The sequence below is a fragment of the Trachemys scripta genome, chromosome 6 (genome assembly GCF_013100865.1).
Source record: "Trachemys scripta elegans isolate TJP31775 chromosome 6, CAS_Tse_1.0, whole genome shotgun sequence".
NCBI classification, from domain to species: Eukaryota; Metazoa; Chordata; order Testudines; family Emydidae; genus Trachemys; species Trachemys scripta.
The window spans coordinates 40,880,562-40,907,133 of record NC_048303.1 but is presented as its reverse complement, the minus strand read 5'-3'; the positions used below and the strand labels follow the sequence as shown (position 1 = coordinate 40,907,133).

Here is a 26,572-nt window from a genome sequence, read left to right as displayed (position 1 = left end):
GGCAGTAATATCAAATACGTGATATGCAGTTTGGTTTTTTGCAGGAATGAGGGTGGATTGATGATAAATTTCTTTGATTTAAATCACTAAATCAGCAAGTGGAAAATCATGTTAACCATTTGTACATTTTAGTTATTTTCCAAATGAAAATTTCATTCTCATTGGTATAACCATTAAAACATAGTGACTTGATTTATTTACTGTACAGCTAAATGCAGCTTTTAGACTAGTTTTGGTAGTACTTCTTGCTACAACAGGAGCACACACTATAACTATACACATTTATTTAAGCAATTATATAGCTAGTTTAACATACATTTATTCAACAACTAAGGCACAACAAAGTACTGGCATTTGGTGAAAAAAATAAATAGCAGTATTCACGTCATTAAACCTGAAAATAGGTAATACAATATATGATACATTGTGCCGTATTTATAAAGCTTGACCTCCAAATTTAGTTAAATGTTTTCCTCTTGCTGCTGTTTTTTTTTTTTAGAAAAGCCCCCTTAACTTATTAGTTAAAATATATTAGGATTCATTAGTTCAACATCTCTTTTTATTTAGATGATACTAGATTACGATAAAAAAGGTAATAGTTTGTCATGAATTCAAATTAAATTTCAAACCGGCTTATTTTAAAAATAGTATATATTTTAAAAACCTGATTTCAGTTTTCAAAAAATTATTTTAAAAAAATCATTCACTGTGACAAGCAGAAATTAGAAAACAGGGCTTCTTTCTGTTTCAGAAGGTTTAAGAATTGTTCTTATCGGCCGAGAATAGCGGCTGGCCTTTTTGGATCTTTTGAATGTGGTGCATTTCCAGCTTGTCACAGGAGAAGTCTTTTTCATATTTGCTATGCTGGTGCCTGTGTGATTGCTGGTAAGCAGTAAATTTAGTGAAGAAGCAGGCACAATAGATATACCCGAAAATTCCATCAGTTATATGATTATTATAACATTTAGGATGTCTATATTATGAGTAAGTTGTCTATGAACTTAGCTTTCCTAAATACTTGTCGTCTTAAGCTTTGGTTGCCAACTTAAAAAAAAATTCTAGTGATAATGGTATCTGATATTTTTTCACCCATCCTTTATTTTTTTTTTCCTGTGTATGTTTGTGCTTTCTTCTTGGCTAAAATATTTACCCTGGTGATGCCTGATGTGTTGACTGATGGTGTTACTATAACTGTTTGTTGGCAGTAGATTACTTTTCATGGCAATCTGGATTTTCTTTGTTTTAGTTCCATAAATAAAAACTAGGGACTGTCATCATCACGTTCTTTAAATATTGGCCAAGTTTGGTTAATTTAGATTAATTCCTGTATGTTTTTCATGGTCCAGGTGCTGATCTAAGTGTGAGCTAGTAATTGTACTAATGAAAATAGCTCATTTATTAATCTGTAAAATAAATGGGGCAGTACTCCCTTAGCCTAATTCCTTACCAGTTCAGTATGACCGCCTCAGTGCAGACTGGTGGATTTTTCTTGAAGTTGGGAAGATCTTGGTGTTTTGTTCGAATACAAAACAGCCCGTGATAAATCCCAGATTCCATTTCAGAAGTGTCTAGTAAGAGCATGTAAATGTAGAAACAGTAAATGTCTGCAATAGCAACTTCATTATGTTCACCTTTCTGTATTTTTAGAGGACAGCAGCCCCAGTTGTCAACTTGTGTGTGTGTGTGAGGAGGGGGAAATATCTTAGGGTCCTTGTTACTATATGTTATGGCTCTTCTGTTCACACCCACAGCAAACTATAGGGATAGCTTCCACTCAGGCATTACATTTCTGGTGGAACTGATGTTAAAACAGTATGGTACACTGCAGGATTTTTAGATGTTTACTGAGTGCCTATTGATAGAGAATGTGACTTTACTTGTATGTGATATCCATATCCCTGACCTTAGTATATCCTGTGTCTTTTAGTTTGTAAGGTATTAGATGGGGACCTCTGGACATTATAATATAAATGAATATACATGACATAATTATGTGAGGTAGAAGAGGAACAATATTTTTGGTAACTGGTAGAGTGATCTTTATCAGAGAGGGTTAATTATCCAAGGTCACACAGCAAGGCTGGCAACAATGGAAACAGAATCCAGTAGTCCCAAACCCTGTCCTGCTGATCTAACCACTTGAGCATACCTGACCATTTTACAGATGGTTGTCTATTTTGAACATGGAGATAGTGCTCAAAAACCTTTTTGGAGTACTGCTAAACTTGAGAAGCTTGCTGTAAATTTCAGTTTTATTTTCTGAGAGCTTAGTAAGCACATTGAAACGAATAACAAACAGAATAATAAATAAGTGACCCTGAAGAGGTTACTTCAGTTTTTGCTAATTTCTTCTCTTGCCAGCTGCAAGATTGCTTTCAGAAGTCTGTTAATTTCTATACATTTCCTTTTTAAAAAGTAATACAATTAGTATTAAAGTTGCAATTCAAGAACTAGAATCTTTTCATATGTGCCCTCATATTACAGGGTTTTCAAACCTATTGCATTAGCTAGGAACACAAGGATGAGTTACATCCCCTTTCTTACGATTCCTTTTGCCATGCCTCCATATTCTGAGGTGAACTTGCAAGATATGGTGCTGTACAAGTTTCTCTTAAACATAATAATTAATAATACAGGACCTGTATGCAAAATGGCAAGACTGGCAGTTGTTTGCTGCTATTTTAACATGCCCAGCTTATGTTTAGGAAAGTTAAATTGTTATTTAAATTTTCTCTTTTGTTTAATTTGTTTTTAAGTTATTTAGTCTTGGGTGGAGAACTTTCTGAATTGGTAAAGGCAACTCTTCATGTGGTCAGCCTCCAATATTTCTGGTGCAAAAACAAAAGTGCTATGGACTATATAGTCAGGTATATATTGGTTGTTAAATGATTTTTAATGATTTCACTTAACTTGATTAGAGGAAATGCTACCACAGTCTTTGAAATCATTGTATGGGAAGATTTAAGGTCACATAGGAGTGAGGGGTTTGACATATTGGTTTAAAACTAACTATGCAATATGAAATAAGTTTCCCCTCCCTTTCAGACCTTGTCTGTCATAGTGAGTATGCAAATAAAAATTCAATTTTGAGATTTTTCTGATGTGACAGTTCTTAGGCAGCTTCATGAAGGGAAAGGGAGCACAGGCAATAACATATACTGACTGTCCCCATGCAGGGGATGATTAATTCTCCTTGAGGTCAGTGGAGTTACTTGTATGCAACAGAGGAGTAGGAGGAACAATAGGGCACTTCTCTAGTAAATAGAAACTGGGCCATGTACACTTACAGCACTTGCTAAATAAATGATGGGCAACTTTCGTGTGTGTGTGTGTGTGTGTGTGTGAGATCTTGAAAGCACCTAGATTAAGTGCAGTCATGCAGCATGTACTTGACGAAAGGCTATATTCTCTATTCTTTTATTTTGACAGGAATCTTTTAATCCTACTATGCAGCTGCACCTTGTACATCAAGCTCCACGCACCGTTCCTCCTTACCTCTCCAAAAATGGATCAACTCTTGGAGACTTATTAGTGGGCTTCTTCAAATATTATGCCACAGAATTTGAGTAAGTGATAAACTTCTACCTGTGTTTAGCATTTTGCAGTAGGTGAAAATGCTGCATGCTTGGATGTAGCATGCTAACATTTTAAGACTGATCAGCAGAGAGAGAGGAATGGTTTGGAGGCAGGATGGGGGTGATGAAGAGCAAGGAGAGAAAGAAATGGGAAGGGACACATGACGACACTTGAATGTGTCTGTGTAAGCTTGGCAGTGAGATGTGCCTACTATTGTTTAATAAACTACCTCAGTTTAATCTGCAAAATAGTCTGTCAAAAATCAAATAGCTCTATTGTCCTAAAGCCAGCTATTTGTTAGTGTGCTATTTTAGATTGATACTTCCCTCTCCAAAGAGATTCAGAGTTTCTGGATGCAACTTAAGGTATTGATTTTGACCTGAAGTAGGTTGGGTCCTGGTTACTTCAGTGGCTTCTTCCCTTGTTTCATAGTGTCACCTTATATTAACTGAGAGATGCTTTACCTAACAATCCCCTGTTTGACCCAAACAGTTTAGGTCAAAACAAACACCTTGAAATTTCACCTGAAAATCAACTGCTGTTTAGTGCAGATCAGAGTACATTTTACATGATCTGCAGTTCTTCTTCGAGTGCTTGCTCATGTCTATTCCAATTAGGTATGTGTGCGCCGTGTGCATAGTAGATGGAAGGTTTTTCTCCTAGTGGTATCTGTTGGGTTGGTTCAGGCGCCCCCTGGAGTCGAGCCTCTATGGCACCGTATGTAGGGTCCTGCCAACCCACCGTCACTTCAGTTCCTTCTTGCCGCCTGTGATGGTTAGCTAGCACACTCATTTCTCTTGCTTCGGCAAGCCTTCTCTCTAGTGGTCTTCAGACTGTTCTCTGTAAATAGTTAAATCAGTTAGTTAGTTGTAGTTAGTTTAGTCATTGTATAGTATAGTTAGAATTCCAGTAAGGAATTATTCTGGGGGTTACTCCCCATTTTTCCTACCCTTCTTCCCCCCGCCCCGGCACCGGGGCATGCCTCAGTCCCCAGGGTTTAAACCCGGTGCAGCTTGTAGCAAGCCTATGCCCAGGGACGACCCTCACACTTTCTGCTTGAAGAGTCTGTGGGAATTACATCAGAAGGACTGTTTGCAAGATCTGCAAAGAGACCAATGATTAAAAATCCTTCTGATGGAGACTGCTCTCCATCCCCGCTCGGAGCAAAGTTTGGCCGAACCAATGCTAGCATCTCTACATCGGTGCACAGTGCCCCAGCGTCGAAACGGGAGACTTCAGCGCTGAGAAAGGACTCTGGTAGAGACGCTCAGCACTGGCAGGGCTCCCTGCAGAGGGGCTCCGCACGTAGTAGTGCACAGCACCGCTCCTAGTCCCCGGTGTGCTGCAAGAAGAAGGTGCTGGACAGGGCACTCACCCACACTGAGACCGGGACGGAAAAACTCGAGCAGAGTGAGGCCTGCATTGGCCCTCGCAAGCGCAGCACCACCTAGCCCACCACAGTTAACTCTTGCCCCAACAAGGGGTCAGTTGAGTCTGGCTCTGCAGGACTCCCCTCTTCGGGAGAGTCGCGGAGAAGCTTTGGAGCTGCCTTCCACGTCAGAGATCTGCGAGGCGGTGAGAGAGCTCATTGCCTTCATGGCACTGCCTTCCCCATCCAGGCGAGACCAGGCACTAAGTGCAAAGGCAGTGACACCCCCGAGACCTTTGGTGCCGTCCTGAGGCAAGCCAGCTGTAGACCAGCAGGGAAGTCACACCGGTCCCCAGTTTCCCGACACTGCTCTTCCGTGGTCCTCTCAGAGTGAGTCCTCCCAATCAGACTCTGAGCCAGAGTCCTTTGGGTTCAGGTGGAGCCAGCACAGATTGGAGTTCAGATGCTCCAGATTGGACAGGGAGAGACCAGCTGCCCCATGCCACAATAGTCACTGCACCAGAAGATCCAGCCCCGCACGATCCTCTCAGTGCCGAAGGCCAGGAGCAAGAGCTGGTCCTGATTAGAGCCTCGTCTTCGTCATCACCAGATGAAGCAGTGGCTGGAACCTCCACGGCTCCTGTACTCAAGGACAATAGAGTCCACCAACAGCTCCTGAAGAGGATGGCCTGGTACCTGGGGATCCAGGTTGAGGAGATCTGAGTCCTTGGACCCCATGATAGACATCCTGACCCCCTGGTGACTCTCTGAGTTGCCCTGCATCTTACGGCAGACCCTCGCCTCCCTGCCCCTGACGGCGAAAAGGGCCACCTTCTTTGTGTTTCCACTCATTCCACTCCGATCACTCTGCCGCTGCTCTTGGACCTGATAACTTGGGATCACTGCCGTCTTCAGCATCCCAACCTCGAATCTCTCCACCTCATGGCTTGGAAGCTCCATGGCTAAATCTGATGGAGCTTGCTTGGTCTGATCCAGTTAGGGAAGTTCTCCTTGGTAGTAGGAAACAGTCTACTAGTGCCACCTACCTACCCAGTTTGGTCATCGCAGAAACATACATCTCCTACGCACTCGTCAATGCCTTTTATCTTGGGTACCTTCGGCACTTGAAGCAACATAGCTTATGTTTGGTGCAACAAGGGCTCTCTGTGCCATCAATAGAAGTCCACTCGGCTGCCATTTCCGCCTTTCACCCAGGCGTGGCTGGCCGATCGGTCTTCGCCAACCCGATAGTTGGATGTTTTCTTAAAGGACTTGACAGATTATACCCTCAAGTACAACAACCGATCTTGGATTGGGACCTTAACCTTGTTCTTTCCAGACTAATGGGGCCCCACTTTGAACCACTAGCGACATGCTCTTTGCTCTCTGTCTCATGGAAGGTGACATTTCTGGTGGCAATAACCTGTGCCAGGAGGGTGTCAGAGCTTAATGCCCTAACATCCGAACCTCCTTACACAGTCTTCTATAAGGACAGGTATAGTTCAGCTTAGACCGCACCCAGCCTTCCTCCCAAGGTCGTCTCCCGTTTCATGTTAATCAGGACATTTTTCTTCCAGTTTTTTACCCTAAGCCACATGCCAAGAGCAAAACCTTCACTCTTTGGATATTGGCCTTTTATATCAAACAGACGAAACTACTCAACTATTCGTCACAGTAGCAAACAGAATGAAGGGACTCCCAGTCTTTTCCCAAAGAATTTAATTGTGGATCACATCCTGTATCTGCCCATGCTACGATCTGGCTAAAGTGCTTGCCCCCACCATGACAGCACACTCCATGAGGGTGCAGGCATCTTCAACGGCGTTCCTGGCCTGGGTTCCAACTGAGGAAATTTACACGGCTGCGACCTGGTCCTCAATCCACACTTTTGTCTCTCACTGTGCCATTACCCAGCAGGCTAGATTGGCGCTTCAGTCAGCGAACCCATGAGCTCCAGCCCCGCCTCCAAGTTCCTGCTTGAGTCTCCTAATTGGAATCAACACGAGCAAGCACTCAAAGAAGAAAAAACGGTTACCTACCTCTCGTAACTGTTGTTCTTCAAGATGTGTTGCCCATGTCCATTCCAAGACCCACCTGTCTATCCCTCTGTTGGAGCAGTGCTGGAAAGAAGGAACTGAAGTGGCAGCAGGTTGTCAGGACCCTATATACGGCACCATGGAGGCGCAACTCCAGGGGGCACCTGAACTGATCCAATGGATACCACTAGGGGGAAAAACCTTCCGGCTACTGTGCACGCGGCATACACACACCTAGTTGGAATCGACATGAGCAACACATCTTGAAGAACAACAGTTACTAAAGGTATTTTTTTAATTAAAAATGTATATTACTGTAGTGCATAGAAGCCCTGGTTATGGGCCAGAACCTCTTTGTGCTAGGTGGACAAACACAGTACAAAAAGGTTGTCCCTAACCCACAGAGCTTAAAATCTAGGTGTGAGACAAGAGATGGGGTGTACAAGAAAACAATGAGACAGTCCTGGTCAGTATGATAGGCAGTGTTCTCAGCATACCAGCCACCTAACCTTTGACAAGTTTTTTTGTAAGCATCACAAACAGAGTTTTAAGGAGGGATTTGAAGGAGGATAATGAGGTAGCTTTGTGGATATTCACAATGAGCTGCTCCCAAGCATGAGGGGCAGCATGGGAGAAAATACGAAGATACTTGTTTGAAAATGTAATAACTGGCTGATTGGAGACTGGTATCATGGGTCAGTTGGAGAAAGGAGTTGACATCATAACAGTAAATTGTAAGATAATGGGTAGGGTAGAGAGAGGCCATGAAGGGCTTTGAAAATGAAAACATAGCTTATGTTTGGTGCAATAAAGAAGGGGGAGCCAGTGGCGAGATTCAAAGAACGGGGTGACAGCCATAATGATGAACTAGAAAGATGATTTTTACAGCAGCATTTGGAATGGATATGAATAGCGCAAGATTTCATTTGTCAAGGCCAGAGAGAAGGATGTTGTAGTAGCGGAGACGTGAGAGAAGAGTGTAGATGAGGTTTTAGCTATGTGGATAGATAGGGAAGGTGTGATGCAGAAAGAATCCACAAGATTTAGACATGGATGTGAGAACCTAGAGAGAGAGGCCTGAGTTGAAGACTATGACCAGGTTACTGGCCTGAGTGACAGGCAGGATGGTGGTGTGGTCCCTAGTGATTGAGAGAGGAGGTAGTAGAGTTTAAGAGTTATGTTTTAGTCATGTTGAGTTTGAGGTGATGGCAGACATCCATTAAGAGATGTCAGAGAGACAGGCCAAGATTTTAATTTGGGTAGAAGGAGAGGTCTGGAGTAGAGAGGTAGATCGGTGAGTTTTAGTATGGAGATGGTAGTTGAATTTGTGTTTGCGAATGAGATTACCCAGAGTTAAGGTATAGTGGTAGAAGAGAAGGGGACCAACAACAGAGCCCTGTAGAACCCCACATTAAGAATCTTCCGAAGGACACACTGAATGAGCAATTAGAGATAGGAGAAGAACGAGGAGAGGACAGTCATGGAAACTGAGAGTACAAGATTTCAAGAAGAGCATGAATTATTTCAGTGCTCAGTTTTCCAAAATAGAGCACATTGTGATACCATTCTGGAATATTTTCCTTTAAAAGAAAATAATGAAACCTGGGAGTTTTTATTAAAAAAAATTTTCACGTTAAGAGAACTTGAATATTGTATGGTTGAGCATTCATATAAAAAAAGACAAATGTTCTACAGTATATCAAACTCTTTTGCAGCATATAGATTCTTGTTATATTTTTTCATACTTACATACTTAACGCTGTTTTCATTACTGTAAAGCTCCAATACCTCTAATGATCTTTCAGTTCTCTATATAATTGAATAATTTAATCAGCAGCATGCACTATACGATACTACTTTTCAACAAGCAGAAGAGCCTTCCTTAAGAATGGCCATACTGGATCAGACCAAAGATCCATCTAGCCCAGTGTCCTGTCTTCCAACAGTGGTCAATGCCTCAGAGGGGATGAACAGAATAGGTAATCATTAAGTGATCCATCCCCTGTCGTCCATTCCCAACTTAGTTGCGTTTCAGAGAATGAGGTAGTTAACTATGCACTTAGTTCACACTGAGGCAGCCTATGTATTCCAGTGAATTTTCACTATTGACCTATTATACAACATAGTACAGATTAAAGAATAATTATGATTTGTATGTAGAAATCATATAAGTAGCTTTCATAGCTTCTGGCCTATACAGAGTAATACATAATACTACAAGATGCAACACACAATATAGGTGTTATAGAGGAAAATGTTCAATTTAGAAGTAGTATGACCATATAATTGAAGACTGTATCATAATGGATATTCACAATGGGACATAATTAAAGTTTCATCTGTGTCCTCAATGCTGTTGTTACCTGGCTTGAGTGCTTAATTGGTCAGCTGTCACAGGGGTTTTGGTGGGGGGAGAAGAATGTAATATTATTTGGTGATCAGTTTGAGAGATCATTTCTAAATGAAGACAGTAGATTTTAAAATTAAATTAATATACATCATATCGGGTAGAATTAAGTAATTCTTATGACAAAGGTAGTGTGGTCCAATAGGTAGGGCACTGGGCTGGAACTCAAAGCTGGGTTCTATTCGCACCTACACCATTGTCCTGCTGTGTGATCCTGGGCAAGTCACTTCACCTTGTTATGCCTTTTTCCCCTGTCACTATTTGTCTGTCTTGTCTATTTACACTGTTAACTCTTTCAAGCAGAGGCTGTCAATTAAAATGTGTTTGTACAGTGCCTAGCACAATGAGACCCCAGTCTCAGTTGGGGCCTCTAGGCACCACTGTAATACAAATTATAAATAAAATAATCAAGGGGAAGATAAGATGTGGAATTGTGACTTGGAGATTGTCCCAGAAGCACCACACATGGAAAATCTCAAATAAACTTGTTATGAAGCGATATTGGCAAACAATACACAATTTGATTCTCATACACTGGTTTGCGATTGATTAAATTTCACTCTCATAATGTTTTGTACATAATTCAACTTGCTGAAGATGTGCTTTTAAATGTTTTTTTGAGTGTGTAAACTTTTAATAAGTAAATGGGATCTCTTCAAAGAACATAATTTTTTATTCCAAATTATCAAAGCTGCACTTTCAGTATATCAAAGTCTAATGCACAGTGCAAAGTAGTCTGGAAGTGTATTCAAAAGAAAATAATCTACTGAAACTCCTCTCTGTTTACCAGACCCTCTTATGAGCCTCGTGTCTGATTTCACACAGCAGCTCTGAGTGAAGGCAGCAGGTTTTTACTTGGCAAACACTCTTTAACAAAGCAAGGACTGATTTGATAAATGCCTTGCTTATATCCAGTGGATTTTGCTGTAGAATTGGAGACTAAATAAAGGCATGATGAAAGATGGTCTTATTTTTAAATCTTACCTATTTATTGAAAAGTGAAAATGTTTTACTTTCAGAATTCATTCTTCTGAATTAGAATTTTAAATCAAAAACTATATAATGAAGGCATATTACTTGAAACTATATATTCCCTACTGAGGAAAAATAGATTCTAAAATGTCCTTGGAGGTGTTAGGGGTGCTGATTTTTATAGCAAGTGTTTTTGAGTTACATAATTGATGTTGGGCTATGGGTTTAAGGTCAACCTATGAATAAGCTGTATTCGGTTAGAGATGACAAAATAAGTATGGATTGGTCATGTGGTTTCTCTCCATTTTTGGAATGTGAGGAAGAGCAAAGTATATAACAAGTTGAGTACTTCACAGCTATGTTCATCAATTCGGAATACAACTGGGAAGATAATTGCAATCATGAACATTGATTTAGATTAACAGTTAATTGCTTTTGAATGTATTCACAATGTATTTGTTCATTTTCTTTGAACATTTGTGTAAGTAACTTTTTTTTTTTTTTTGCCCACAAGAATGCGTAATGCGTTGGTACAAAAGATTATACCAGAAGCGTTTGCCTGGCTGTCTGGAAATCTTTGAGGTTTTTTCCTTGAAATGTTTGTCTGCTGCTCAGAGAGTAAAACATCATATGATCAGTGACACCAGAAATAGCTGATGAAATAGTTGAACAAAGAGCGTATTTTAAACTCATAGGTTGAAATATATTTGCATAAAATGTTCTTTGAGCAACTACAAATAGCAAGAAAACTTGTAAACATTCTTTACAAACCAAAAAGTCTAACGTCAGTAAATAAATCACTTGCTGTGAATAGTTCAATTCTAATTCAGACTCTAATTTTAGTAGGAATACAATGTTAATGAATGGTAAGTGAGGATATCAAGTAAAGGTAGTTACTGTCATGATTCGGTGAAGTGCAAAATATGATTTAAACAACTAGAAATGCTACTTTGTTGTTCCCAAACACTTTTAGTATAGAACAGCTTATAATATTTAGATTTTTCTGCAATAAAATATACATTTTTTTTCTGTAGCTGCAACTGCTTATCTTGAAGCCAGGTAGAACCTCAATAATTTGTAAGGTGGGGTGGGGGGGAATGTTTATCATGTTCATTGTGCACCAAAGTGGCTTTACTGCCTGCTGTGATCTGCTCAGTTTAGATATTCTGTTACATAACTCTTCCCTTTAGCTTGTTTAAGATAAGCTTATAGACATGCTGGGGTGAGAGCTAAATGATGGTGTCTAATATTACTCTTTCCTCCATGACCCATATTTTCTAGAACTGCAGTGGAACCTTGCTAATGATACTGTGGTCACTATGCATCCTTCCAAGTAGCACTCTATGCCTGAAGCCCTTTCTGAACCTACCTACATGATTAATGAATTAGTAAATCTACATTGTTCATTTGACATGGGCATTACAGTATTTAGTTACAATACTTCATATTATACTGATAAATGTTCCCTAATTTGTGAAAATTAGTGGGAGACGCAAGGACATACTAGAGTGGTGGTGTGGATAAGAGCTAAAGTTTTTGCTGGCCTTGAATGCTAGACATATTTACCATTTATACTTTTGTTATTGCATAGGAACAGTCCAGTCAAGAGAGATTTAAATACGTTAAAATGTGTGGATAAATTGTTTGAAATATTTCAGCTAAATTGTACATTAAGCAATTTGTCCTGTAACCCCATGGGAAATTTCAACAAACTGTTAAACATATATATTTTTTTTGAGTTATGGAAGAGTGAAAATATATTTTCTGCTGTAAAGGTGTATGTGCACTTAACTCAAATGGCTGAACTTCATAAGGTGAAACTTTTCAGGTGTCTAGTCTGAAGTCTTGAATAAGAACTAGTTTGTAAAAAATACTTTAAATATGTAAAGCTATGGGAGAAGATTCTCAGTTGATTTAAGTTGTCATGGCTTCATTGATGTACAATTTTAAACAATCAAAAGGTTCAGAGAGAAAAAGTGTAAAGGTTCTCTAATATCCTTACCTTGCCTGTAGGCTTTGTGCAGGCTCTCTGCACAGGTGTGAATTTCACCAATCTGAGAGTAAACTACTGTACTGTATATTATGATTAAATGTTGGACATTTTTAATGGCACCAACTATGTAGCCACAGCTGGACCTGATTTATTACCTTGCCCTTCCCCCTACTTCTCAACCTACACTGATCAGCTTGGCTTGTTTTAATTAGAATTTTAAGTGTGTCAAGTTCTAATTGTATTTTTAAATTAAAACAGCATGTTGAACTGTAAAGGGATTACTTTCTTAAAAAAAAAAAAAATTCACCACCAAGTTATAATGTCCATTGCGGTCTGTGGTGTTCTGTATTGCTGAAATGTTTTCATAATTTATTTTAATGTGTGTATATGAAAATTTTACCTCTTGTCTCCCCCTCATGGTTCTCATTCTGCAAACTGGTTAATTGCCATGAAGACTAATCTGCATTATTTTCTGCCTAGAAACAGGCTGCTCAAGACAGTCTGCCACCCTAGGCAAAATTTTAGTGTGCCACTCCACTCCTACCCCCTACAACAGAGGTTCTCAAGTAGGGGAGGGGCACCCTGCAGTCGACTTTCTGGGCTGAGGGTGGTGAGCCTTCTGATGGTTCAGTGGAGTGGGAGCTAAGCACTAGGTCACAACACTGTTCACTCAGATGTGATCTGGCTGCCTCTCCATCAAGAGAGCGGGCTGCAGCCAGCCAAATCTGAGTGAGTGGCATTGCAACCTGGTGTACAGAGTTGCAGTGCTACTCAAGTTTGGCCTGGCTGCCCCAGGCAATGGCCTAGTTTGTCTATGGCTAGAACAGCCCTGCCTAAAAACGCTAAAAAAAATTGCTGCTTCAAACTACTATCCTTTGAAATTCCTAAGTCATAACTCTGTATGAACACTTTACCTATTTTATATGTAACCATATACTGATGGTTCAAAAAGCAATCTGTGTTAAAAGTGTCTGCAAATTGTTTTCCTTTCCTCTAGCTGGAGCCACCAAATGATTTCAATTCGTGAAGCCAGAGCCATTCCAAGACCTGATGGCATTGAATGGAGAAACAAATTCATTTGTGTAGAAGGTAAAGAGTGAAGCTGCAATTTTTGTGTTTTCAGTTTCATATATTTAGTTCCTTGATAGCGTTCATTTAACTTAGCCTGTCACTTATAGGCTTTGGTTATCTCTTATTTCAGGCATTTTCAATAATACATGCAGATACGTAATATATTATATGACATTTCAGTGGAAAAGTTAGATTACGGTTTTACAACTATGTAGCAAAGTCCTGTGTGACTAAAGTGGAAATATTTGTTGGCTTCTCTCCTTTGAGTGATTTTTTTTTAAACCATTGTCATACAATACCTCCTGCTTCACTTCACATGCTTTTTTATGCGGTGACTGCTCCCAGTTTATCCTTCACTTACAGTACATGTGTTACAGGCAGAGCTGATACTGTTGCCTAGTGTTAAGGGTGCCTGATACTTTAATATGTCCTCAGAGGGTCAGGTGGACTAGTGGATAGCACACCCAGTTTCCAGTCTCACACCTCCCGATGGGAAGGGCTTTCAGTCCAGTTCCTAACGCTTGTTATGTGGCCTAGCTTCACCTCAAGGTTTTCGCTGTCCTACCCTCTCCTTACTAGAGTGAGGTGAGGCTTTGGCCCATGCTGCAACAAAGACATTTGGTAGGGGAGCCTGGGCCTTGCCTCCCTCTCAACTGGACTCTGAACCAGGGCCTGTGAGAGACAACAATATCTGACTCACTGGAGGCTTCAGTGCCCTTATTCTGGAGCCCCGCGGCTGGTTCTATCGTCTTCCCCCTTTTGAGCTGAGTTACTCCCTTTTAAGATTCCTCTCCTTTTGGAGCAGGCTCTGCAGGTTGGGAGGGGCAGGACTCCCTGGGTCCAGTGTGGGATTTGTACGCTCTGTCACACTGATCCTTTTTTCAGTTGCTAATAAATTTGTCAAATTCAAATTTTCTATTCTGATTGTCCGTCTGCCTCAGGCTGAATTTTTTTAGAGTGTTTCAGCCATAATGGTCCAGCCATTTCCAAGAACAAGGCTAGAGAAAAATACATTGTTTTGCAATGTTAAAATTCTGGCAAACTTTTCTTTGAGAAGATCTAGCACCTCCATGCTTTGGAGCAGGGAGTCAGAATTTGGTGGTGATGGGGAGTGGGGGGTCCTTTGTGTCAAGGGCGTCTCTTGCTATTCCTGTGAAAATCGGCCCAAATTGGGCCAAGTTATAAGCCTTTGAAAAATCTCAGTTCGCTCATGCTCAGTGGCGAGGTCTTAGTTTAATAGCTTAAATCATTGATTCCAGGGCCAGCTCTAGGCACCAGCGTCCCTAAGCATGAGCTTGGGGTGGCACTTTTCAAGGGGCGGCACTCTGGCCCTTTTTGCTTGGGGCAGCAAAAAACCTGGAGCCGGCTCTGACTGATTCCATCCACACTGGGAATGCTTTAGCCCCTCATGGCCCTTAGTGCTGACCTAACTGCACGTATGCCATGCCATCCCCAAGCATGTTCCATCCCGTTGTAGCTCCTGTGAGTGACTGGACTGCACATGTTTTTAGAGACGCTCGCACAGTAGCTGTCTGCACTGTACCTGATTCAGGCCAGTATTAGTCTCATTTCCATAAGCCCTTAACACAGCAGTGCATTTGAACTGTTTTTGAAAAAAAATTCTACAAACCTGCCTTGCCACTACGCTTGAAACATTCTGGATTCTAATGTTTCCTAATGGAAAGATGATACTTTTAGTCCTCTTCTGAATCATCAAATTGTCAGGATGGCAATTTGATTATTTTATATTTGACATTCATTTTTAATGAATTATTTTTCTGATTAGTGAGTAAAATTTACATTATACTGGAGTTTTCCTTTGAAAACTTCCTGACATTTAGAAAAAATTGAGGGACACTTAACAGTTGATTTATTTTAATTAAAATGTTGCATACATAGTCGTGCAAAATTCTTCTTGTCCACTCTTCCAATGCAAGTGTTTTTCTTTTGACAGGAGAATAGAATACAATTTTTTATTGTCATTTATTAGCATAGCATGGGAAAGGTTTGAGTCTGCACTGGGACAGTTTCCTGACAACTTTGGGAAGGCTTTGCAGCCCCTCACTTGTTGTTTAAAGTCTTTATGATGTTGGGTGCAGTATGGAATGCCTGGAGGCTCCTAACTAATATTACAGAATCATTCAGCATCAAATTTCAGACAAATAAAGGAAATACTATGCTACTTCACATAGCATATAATCAGCATTTGCATTTCACTGTAGTAACAGGTCACTGTGTCAAATTCTGTGTCTAGATTTTAGAATGCTGAACATCTTGTGGATCAGATCGCCAATATTCTGATCCAGTATAAAGGCATGTCGCATTGTAAAGTAAAATCTGCTAGTAAGTACCCAGTTAAATATTAAAACATATTTTTAGGAAGGAAAAAAAATTCTAGAAGCATGCCAAACAAAACCAGTCAGCCCATTATGCTGGTGAATTACGAGTACTGAAGTTCCTTTAAATTTGGAGTGTAATTTGGATGGCTTTGCTAATGAAAGGTCCCAGTTTTATAGTCCCTATACTGGCAAAATCCCCGTGAGTTAAATGGGAGCTTGTAATCTGGTGCTCTCACCTCTTGCGAGCGTCCCCTTCTGGTCGAGTGTGAGCATGCCGTTTCTCAGTTCTTGGAATGGAGTGGCACCCACCTCTCGCAAGCATTCACCCCTCCCACCCACCCTTTGGTCGATGGCTTCATCGGCAGGTCTTCAATGACTCAGCCCTCTGGCTGAATCTCACACACTGTAGGTGGAAAAGAACAAACAAACCCCTTCCGGGATATACAGTCTTTACCTTTCGCCAAGGCATCCTACCCAGAGAAACTGCCCGCTATAACAGTCCAACAGGGCCCATCGCGGTACCCTCGCTTGGTGTGGCTAGGTTCTGGGCTCAGTCCTCCCTTGGTCCCTGCAGCCTGCCAGGAGCTCCTTCTTAGCTCCCCTGGTCTTCGGCAGCCCTCCCTGGACTCACACCTGCCCACACTGAGTTGTCTGTGGTTTTGCTGCTCTTCCAGCCAACCAGGAACCCAGTCCTCCCTCTTTCAGCTCCAGGCAACAACTGACTGCTTTTTTTTTATATGGACCCTGATTGGCTGCTCCAGCAGCCCCTCTGATTGGTTGCTTCCCCTGCAGCTGCTCTAGGCTGTCTGGAGGACTACTCCTTTGCTCTTTTTTGGGGTGGGGTGAGGCAGGACTGCGAGGCCTCCAGCAGGGGCCTCTGGACCTGGTCCACCCTGCCACGCTGCTTTTCTTGAATAAGGATTGTAAAAACAGGCCATAAATGAATACTTTGGAAAATCACAGCTGCATCATTGCTACTGTAATTAAAAATGCATATGAGAAATACAAAACTGTGACCAATATTGTGCTCAATTTATACATGGATGTTTATAGTTTTGTTTTGTTTTTTTTCCAGCACATCTTATGTATTAATGTATTTCATAAAACACTTATGCTCACATCCACTAAAATTAAAAGGATTCCTAAACCATTAAAAATAAAGTTAGTTTACGACCCAGAATGTGACATATTAAAAGGAGACTAATCTAGCTAGGACTGTATTTTGCCTCAGGGCTCGGTCATTGGCTATTGTACCTTTACAAGTATGAAATACACCAGGGGTAGGCAACCTATGGCACACGTGCCAAAGGCAGCACGCAAGCTGATTTTTAGTGGCACTCACACTGCCTGGGTCCTGGCCACTGGTCCAGGGGGCTCCGCATTTTAATTTAATTTTAAATGAAGCTTCTTAAAAATTTTAAAAACCTTATTTACTTTACATACAACAAAAGTTTAGTTATATATTATAGACTTGTAGAAAGAGACCTTCTAAAAATGTTAAAATGTATTATTGGCACGCAAAACCTTAAATTAGAGTGAATAAATGAAGACTCGGCACACCACTTCTGAAAGGTTGCTGACCCTTGAAATACACCATAGTGTACTTAAACTGTCCTTTGGAAAAGTGTAAAAAGACTGGATTCTTAAAAGCTGTTTTGCAATGAAATTGAAAGGCGGCCTGTGCATGGTAACCCTATGGTATATTTGCTCTACTGCAGAGGGGAGTACAAATTTATGAATACTATACTGATATTGATTATGCGGATGACAAATAATAGGCCAGAGTCGTGTTGGTTTCTAGTCCATTAGAAGCAAATGAGAAAAACTATACATTGCTAACTGGAAAAAGACAAAAATAGTAGGAAGAATGGAGATTTTTTGAAAGATGGGTTTTCTTAAATATTTTACAGGGCTTTTGGTTTTTATATATTCAGGTATAAGGAAAATAACATATTTTACCACTTCAGTCTGTATAATTTTGTCTCAAAAGATACTGTATAATAAGATAAAGTAGTTGCTTGTAGATCTGATATAAGTACATTGTTGCACATGGACCTTTCAGAACAGTTGCACAGTCATATTTAGATGTATAATACACACTATTGATTGTAACAGGACCTTCCTTATTTAGAATATTTAACAATATTTAAAATGGGATAGAAATATATGGTCTATGAACTGACAAAAGGCATTCGTTAAGGATGTGGCTGCTTTATTCCTTGTTCTGAGACTTTGAATAGACTGCTGACTTTTATAATACTTGAAATACTTGTACAGTGCACGAAAGCACGTGGTAGAAGACCTGTATTAATACTCCTGCTGACAATGCCATCTATCTAGATTTAAAAGAGTAATACTCCAACAATCTCTACTGCAACTGCAGAATATTAGTGTTGTGTTTTTACGGTATGAGAGTTACCTGCACAGTACATGTCAGAAAGGGAAAATGCAGCCAGTTGCTAAAAGCCTTCATAGAAAGTGACAATATGTTGACTCATCCTCTGCTTCTCTCACAGTAGTTTACTAGGTGAAGATAAAGCAAAGGTTGGTTTTTTAACACTTAAATTTTACATTTAACCTTGCAGAGCCTTTTGATGGAACAAACACAGCTAGGGCTGTACATGAAAAGCAGAAGTTTGACATTATCAAGGATGAATTTCTAAAGGTAAAAAATACATCACATTAATTCTTGTAGCCCTCTTGTCTGCAAGAAAGTTTCTGGAATAAAAAATGAAAACAGAGAGGGTCAGTGGATTTGTGTACTACAGTGGTGGCCTGAGGTATGTTTGCCTTACACTTCAGAATCTGCGTAATAGGAATTCATCCCAATATATGTAGAAGGAGAGAAATATGAAGTAAGAATGTTTTGTTTTGGGGTGTGTGCGCGTGCGTGCGCAAGGGCAGGGCTAACGCTGAAGTGGGTACCTAAAATTAAAATTTCTTAATTCAGGACTCCAAGGCAGAGATAAATCGTAATGAGAATTGGGCATCCAGATCCCTTAGTCAGCTTTGAAAGTCTCAGCCTGACTTTCTTATTAATGTTTTGGGGGTAGAACGCTTTCAACTTATCCTGAATTCAATAGTGTGTCTTATGGAAATCTGAAAGGGACCTATAGAACAAAAACAAACAAAAAATAGTTTGTCTTTACTGTTCCTTCTATTATGGGTAAATATGGCCTCTAGTAATTTACAAATTGTTTTTCTGCTCTTTGTACACACTTTAAATATCAGGTACACCCTTCTTCAGCAAGAAGGGCTCATTGACACAATCTTAGGAGAACATTAACTGTAGTGAGACATGACTGTTATCTGACCTGCAACTTTCCCTATTTCCAGCTGAGGGAGAGATGGTGATTTTACTTGGAATGTAAGATTTGGGCCTTAGAGGGCTTAATCTGCAAATTCTGACCACTTTCTGTCTCCTGCCCCCATTCCCCATCATAGAGTTTGCGTTGTATGTGAGATATCTGTTTGGAATTAAGTACCTATAGCTGCACTTGTACTGTGGGTTCATTGAGATTTTTCACAGCAGGTATCACTGTTCATGTTTCTCCAACAAAGAGAAGGAAGTGAAGATCAGATTTTTCTAATGCAAGAAACAAGCAGAATTAGTCCTTTAAAATTGAATATCTTTCTGTGTCACAAACACTAGTAAAATATTTTGTTTTTTAAAATATTGTCACATTTCATAGGTATTTTATGTTCTCTGAGGAAGGCAGCAAATAGGATGAAAGATCTTAAAAAGATAACCTGATGTATGAGGAAAGTTTTAAAAATGAGTGTGTTTAGTCTTGCAAAAAGAAGACCCGAGGAGAGGCCCTGATAACATATCTGAAGACTAAGGGCTGTTTATAAAGAGGATAGTTAATCAATCGCTCCAGCCCATTGTTCCTGTGAAATGTTTACTTGAAAGGCACTGACTACACTGGCACAAGGTTTGCCTGTATAAAGTCAGTTGCCAAATCAGGGCCTTAAAGACCTTATCCCTTACTCTACTCCTGTAACCCAGGACAGAAATAGAGATAATATAATTTAAGTCACCAATTTCAAGGACACATCCTTCTTTTTTAGAAGTAGCAAGGGATATCTCCTCAGATATTTAGCCTATGTCTCCAAAATCAGAAATGTCAAGGTACTTAACCATTTTTAAGCCAGAACATTATAAGAAACTTAGTTCTTTTAAAATATATTAATACCCCCACCTTCACAAGTTGTCTTTGTCTCCTGAAAATATACTTATTTAGTTCAGGTCTACACTACCACTTATTTTGGTGTAATTTATGTCGCTTAGGGATGTGAATAAGTCCCCCTGAGCAACGTAAGTTACTCCAATCTAAGCACCAGTATGGACAGTGCTCTGTCAACAGGAAAGCTTCTCCCATCAACATAGCTACCACCTCTCACAGAGGTGGATTTCTTACGCTCGGGAGAGCTCTCTCCTGTTGTCCTAGAGCGTCTTCACCAGACACGCTACAGTGGCGATGTAGCACTTCTAGCGTAGACTAGCCCTTGTTCTCAACAGTGCACGCTATTTTGTCTGGCTTACTACAGATTCCCTCTTACTGTAAGCAATCTTTTTAAAGAAATAAGTACCTGATGCTGTTCATAAATTTGTGAGGAAAACAAAACTGTTTAAAACTTTGTGGATCAGGAAAAACTATTTCACTAGGAGGGTGGTGAAACACTGGAATGCGTTACCTAGGGAGGTGGTGGAGTCTCCTTCCTTGGAGGTTTTTAAGGCCCGGCTTGACAAAGCCCTGGCTGGGATGATTTAGCTGGGAATTGGTCCTGCTTTGAGCAGGGGGTTGGACTAGATGACCTCTTGAGGTCCCTTCCAACTCTGATATTCTATGATTCTATGATCTGTGTGGGGTTTACCTCTTTCAGTATTAAAGGAGGTGGTGATATAGAAGAAAATAGCTTTTTAAAAACTTTGTAACTTTTTTTCCTCAGTCATGGCAGAGATTACGAGACAAGAGAGACTTGAACTGTATACTACCTGTAAGAGCAACTATACAGAAAAGATAATTGGCTTCTTTCTTCTTCTTCTTACTGGAGTCTGCTGAAATATAAAGAACAATATCAAAACCAAGATGCAGTTTTCCCATAGTTTTTTATGAAGTGTTTTCTCTTTCAAGTTTTTGTTAAGGAAATATTTATAAGAAAGATTGCATATTTTATTATGACATTTGTTAATATAACCATTCATTCAAAGATGGATTTTTCTAAAAATCCTTGCACCATTGACTTGTATAGGAGACTATTATGACCCAAATTTCAGACCACAGGACTAAATTAATTTTAAGGAAAGTATCAGAGTATATTAAATTGTTACCTTTAACTGTGTAATGGTTAATTCAACCACACTTAACACTGAAATAAAGAAATGAAGAGCTAAGCAATGTATAAAAGTCCAGCTGTATCCTTAAAGCATAGCACACATTGCACGTTTCTTGATAAATAAGTAGGCTGTGCTTTACAACTGCTTAAAGCAGTATGCACTTTTGCTCTACTTGGCACTTTCAAGTTTTATTTCCCTCTTACATGGAACAACAATAACAATTTATCAAAATGAAATTATACCCTAGTTGTTGTTATGCTCCAGGTCACAGGAATTATAATCTAAACTGGAATTTTTGAGCAGCAGAACTACTACAAAACAGTTGAAATAATTCATGGTAAACCAATGTATGTAAATGCTTAATGTTCATACAGATTAGGTCAGATATCTATTTTAATGTTTCCTTTCCATATGCAAAGTAGTAGTGATGGCTGCTTAAAGAAAAGCTGCTAATAAGCCAAGTTTTTGTTTTGATTTTGTGTAAATATTTGTAAATTGGTCAGCTGCTGTAAATTGAAATTTAAAAAGTAATCTTGAAAATTTTAACTTTTCCAAAAAAACCCCAGTGAAACTTCTTTTAGACCTGCTGTAGCACAGTTTGTGCCTCTCATGTATTTGTTGTTGCAGACCAATTCATATGTTAAAATTGTTACTTCTTGATGATGTCAAATTAATATTTTCATTTTTTTCCTCTTAAGTTTAATATTTTGTATGGTGTCCAGTGGAATAAAGTTTATGTATGGAAAATACAGATAACTTTTCTGTTTCATTTTGCTCTGATTTCACATGAGCTCTTCTAAATGTTTTCTACTTCCCTGTGATTGTGTAGAATGAGAAGTCCTCTAAGGATTGTCTTTTCCAAAACCAGAAATGTATGTGTGGCTGTTGGAATTTTGTACCTTTGTGCAATGTAGTCCTTACAGGCTTCTCAAAATGTTCATTTGGATTCTTAACATGTTCTTGAGTCCATGTCTCCAAGTTGCAGGTAACTTATTTATGCTTCATCAATTGCAGAATTCTTAAAGTTACAAAACACTTTCATGTTTAAGATTAAACAGTTGCCTGTTCTAAAATCATTTACTATACAGATCTCACTCTAATCTGTCATCTAATTTTTTTAAAACAAATTTCCTTCTATAACTTTAATCTAATCTGCAGTTCAAAGGCAATCAAGCAGATAAAACTGAAATGTTTTATTCCAAATCAGGTTTTGTTTCCTTTTCTTGAGATGTTAAAACTGGTCTGAATGAGTCACTCACTGTTTAAATGTGTTGTAAAAGTATGATCAAGTGGCTTTTCATAAAACAATGAAAACTTGTTGCACAAAATGTCAGCATTCAAAGATTCTCTGGTGACTCTAGATGTGTGTATACAATGTTTAAAAAGGCACTAGCTATTCCTAGGCCTACAGAGTACAAAACTTTATGGAAATAGAAGATCTAGAAAGGAACATGCATACACAAGACAGCATCTCAGATGCATTTCAAGTGAGCGGCATGTCAAAGCTACAAAACTACATATATAATCTTCCACAAACTTTATCTCACAGGGTTTGTCTTCACTACACTTCACTGCAGCTGCGCTGATGTAGCGCATCTAGTGAAGACATGCTACGTTGACAGGAGAGCGCTCTCCTGTCGACGTAACTACTCTACCTCAACAACAATTAGCATCTCCCGACAACAAAGCGCGGTGTAGACACCGTTTTAAGTCAATGCAACTTACTTCGCTCACGGGGGTGGCTTTTTCACACTTCTGAACGACATAAGTTGCATTGATTTAAGCAGTAGACAAGCCCTTGGAGTATGCATCTCTCCCAACAGATAAAGCAGAAAGGGCAATAGGTATTGCATAAGGAAAGCTCTCCTTGTTACCATTCTCCAAGCTTTAAATAATTGTTTTGTATTCCACACTATTTCCCCATCTTTGCCTAAAATTTGCTAGTAGGATAGAGAGTCTCCTTTTTTAAATTCCCTTATAGCTTCCTTTATGAAGCTCAATAATTCCATCAACTCAATGGTTTAAAAAAAAAAAAAAAAAGAGCGGTGAGGGAAATTGCAAAAAAAAATTTAAACAATTTTGAGCAGCTGTACCTGTAACCAGGAATCCATGAGTCCAGGTGGCAGTTCCTTCAAATGTGTGGGAATAAATCTGCACTACCATCTTTCCTCCAGCAAGTATTCCCATACTCCTGAGCAAGATACCTTCTGAGTAACTATTTTGAAGTAGTTCTCTCTGGTGATAGCACAGAGGGTGGCAGTACCCCAGGAATGTGAAGAATAACTTATAAGGGAAACTCAAAAAATGAACAAATATCAAGGTATTGTAGTATCCTTCTCTCTGGCCAACCAGGAGCAGGTATTCGAAGAATAACTTGTGAATGCTGTAAAGCTTGTACTATTATGTGCTGTAGTTTTTGATTAACTTCATGAAACCGGATGGAAGCTCTTGAAGAAATCTTTGTTTGTATTGTGTAACTTTTGAGCTCATCTTCCACTTAGTTTAGAATGTTTGGATCACTCACCCTGTGTAGTTGCTTGAAGATGACTTGATGAGCTAAATCTTCAATTAGTTTAGGCATCTATCCAGAGTGAGGAGTCCACTAATAACCAGTATGTTTATGAATTAACTTTTTCAGATCTTTCTCCCCCAATTTACTCAAATAAGGTTCCTCATTTGTAATCAGATTCCACCTCCTTTATAATTAGCAGCAATAACAGTTTTCTGAGAGACCTAAAGTCTCTAAGTAACAGACTAAGGCCATGTCTACACTAGCACTTAAGTTGGCAAAACTTTTGTTGCTTGGGATGTGAAAAAACACCCCCCTGGGCGACGTAAATTTTGCCAGCATAAGTGCTGGTGTGCACAGTGCTGTGTTGGTGGGAGACGCTCTCCCGCCAACATAGCCACTGCCACTCGTTGAGCTGGTTTTATTATATCGGCGGGAGAGCTCTTTCCCATCGGCATAATGCAGCTACACAAGCGTTCTTACTGTGTATTGGTACAGCTGTGCTGCTATAAGCTTGTAAGTGTAGGTATGGCCTAACTGTTAAAGGGTTTGTCATGTTGGACCAATGTTTCCTTCTGTCACTGTGCATAGTCTGACACTGAAGCATCTTTGAGGTTTCTCACTGCAATGAAGTGGAATGATTTAATTTAGACCCCTTCCATTGCTTTAGAAACAGCTTTGAATACTATGTGAGTTTCGGTAGCGATGTGCTGCTTGATGTCTTTCCCATTTCTCAGTTTACATTATGCCAGAAATTGGCCAAGTGTAGGATTGTTTCACTTTATATCCTTTTCCAAGAGCCCTCTTCAGTGTTCCAGTGCCACAGGAATTAATAATATCACTTTCAATTAAGACTCTGATTTGGACAGGTGACCTGACTTCACTGAATGATAGCAAAAGCTTCACTTTCCATAGCAGCAGTATTGGAATCAGCATGAACTGCGTATAGTAGGATGTTGGCTTTTTTACTATTTGATTTATGCTGTCAGTGAGATTAAAGAGAACATAATCATAGTTGAGCCAAAACACTATTATGAACTCATTTTAGATTTTTTTTTATAAATCTAAATCAAGCTCTCAGAATTAAATAAGTTTAGATGTATGACCAAAATAGGTCATTAGGACAGGGTGTGGGTGAAAAAGCTGAACTCTAAATTAACATAAGACACTGATGGTGCAAGGAATTGCTCTAGTAAATCCTCCATGAGGTATTTTGTATGTAGCTGGGTTCTGGAAATCCTAGACTGGGGAGATGGTGACTTGAGTAAAATTAGTCAAAAAAAGTTGAAATATGTGCCCTGAAGCCAGAGTAAGAGCTATAAGGAGAACTAGAGATCCGTGAGTGTCATTACTAGTACAAGAATGCAGTTGGTGAGAGTGCATGGCAAAGATCTGCTTTAGTTTAGAGTTCAGTTGGAAGAATAACTACTGCAGGTGTAAATTAGTGAAGATAAATCTGTCAGTCAGTGAGATCTTTGACAGGAAGCAGGATTAATGGTAGTAATAATGTTGGGGTTTGTTTATGTATATAGTACCTTCATGGGGAGAAAATACCAGTAACTGAAGGGTTATTTAATCTACTGGCAAAAAGCATCACAAGAACCAACAGTTGGAAGCTGAAGCCAGATACAGTCAAATTAGAAATAAGGAATACATTTTCAACAGTGAGGGTGATTATCCACTGGAACAAACTACCAAGGGAAGTGGTGGATTCTCCATCTCTGGATGTCTTCTAATGAATACTGAATGCCTTCTAGAAGATATGCTTTAGTCAAACACAAGATATTTGGCTCAACAGAGTGGTAACTGGGTGAAATGTAATGGCCTGTGACATAAAGGTGGTCAGACTATACGACCTAATCGTGCATTGTGGCCTTAAACTCTCTGAATGCTTGTTAATGTTGTGTTCTCTCGCATTCCTGTTTATTTGTTAATGTTTGCATGTACTAACGTAAATCAATCTCTTTGTTACCCATTAAGTGTGGTGTTTACAAGAAGACCCTGTAAAGGGATATGTAGAATCTTTTTTGGTCTACTTAAAGAACAAGCCAATTTGTGAGAGATACAGGACGAAGTTGAGAATGCTATTCTGGTCACTTAAATCAGTGGTGGTGGGAGCAAGCAATGACACTGCACTCACTGTGTGGAAGAACGAATCTATACCTGTGTTATCCATAGCATTGTGTACCTACAGAGATGCTTCCAGGGTAGCTTTTCTTATAGAAGAAGGTATAACACTGTTCTCTAGTAACTTGAAGAATCTTTCACTCAGCTGATCCTCCATCTCAGTGACCAAGGCCAAACCTGGGGCATAATCTACTTTAATGTCCCTTTAAATCAAGGTAATTGTGTAAGAAATGATCTGTGATGCAGAGACTGCATTGTACATCATGTACCTAACAGGTCTCACTGCTTGGGGCAAGGGGAACAAAAATGCTTTATCTATACATAGGAAACACTTTGGGTGAGATGACTCTGGCACCCAAGTTTGTAATTTAGCTTTAGAGAGATGGCTTATATTCAGAAATTAGTCCTGCTGGACTTCCTTAATCTTGTGATATCAACCAGAGCTTGATGATTGATTTACAACTTGCAATTTATTTAAATTGCCAAATAAAATATGGAATTATTTTATTTCATTCAAAGTATCAAGAAACAACATTCTGGTTCATTTAGGATTCTGTATTCAAAATCTCAGTTGAGGGAGGTTCCCCCATTATAAATATAATGACAATGTGACAGACTGACTATATCCTGAACAAACCTTATTGAATTAATTTAAACCTTATTGAATTAGGCTTAATACCTTTTGCGTCAGTTGCATTAAAAATGCAACTGTGCATGTGTTGTTGTGGAAATGCGTGTATCTGGTGTAGGAGGACGGGGATGCTAATTTAACTCCTCTGGTTATCTGCCCTTTGAAGCCACTGCCTTGGGAGTTTTCCATATACTAGTTCAA

At 39.5% G+C, this 26,572-nt stretch overlaps 1 protein-coding gene across 3 annotated transcripts in view; it reads left to right on the top strand.

The window, feature by feature from the left end:
• Positions 1-21,860, top strand: part of TENT2 (terminal nucleotidyltransferase 2) — a 73,146-nt gene extending 51,286 nt beyond the window's left edge. For all 3 annotated transcript variants that reach the window (XM_034773724.1, XM_034773725.1, XM_034773726.1), the window contains 4 exons: positions 3,430-3,566; positions 13,351-13,442; positions 18,349-18,428; positions 20,717-21,860. In XM_034773724.1, the coding sequence (XP_034629615.1) occupies positions 3,430-3,566; positions 13,351-13,442; positions 18,349-18,428; positions 20,717-20,791 (384 nt within the window). In that variant the 3' untranslated portion in view covers positions 20,792-21,860. The remainder of the gene's footprint in view (positions 1-3,429; positions 3,567-13,350; positions 13,443-18,348; positions 18,429-20,716) is intronic.
• The last annotated feature ends 4,712 nt before the right edge of the window (positions 21,861-26,572 follow it).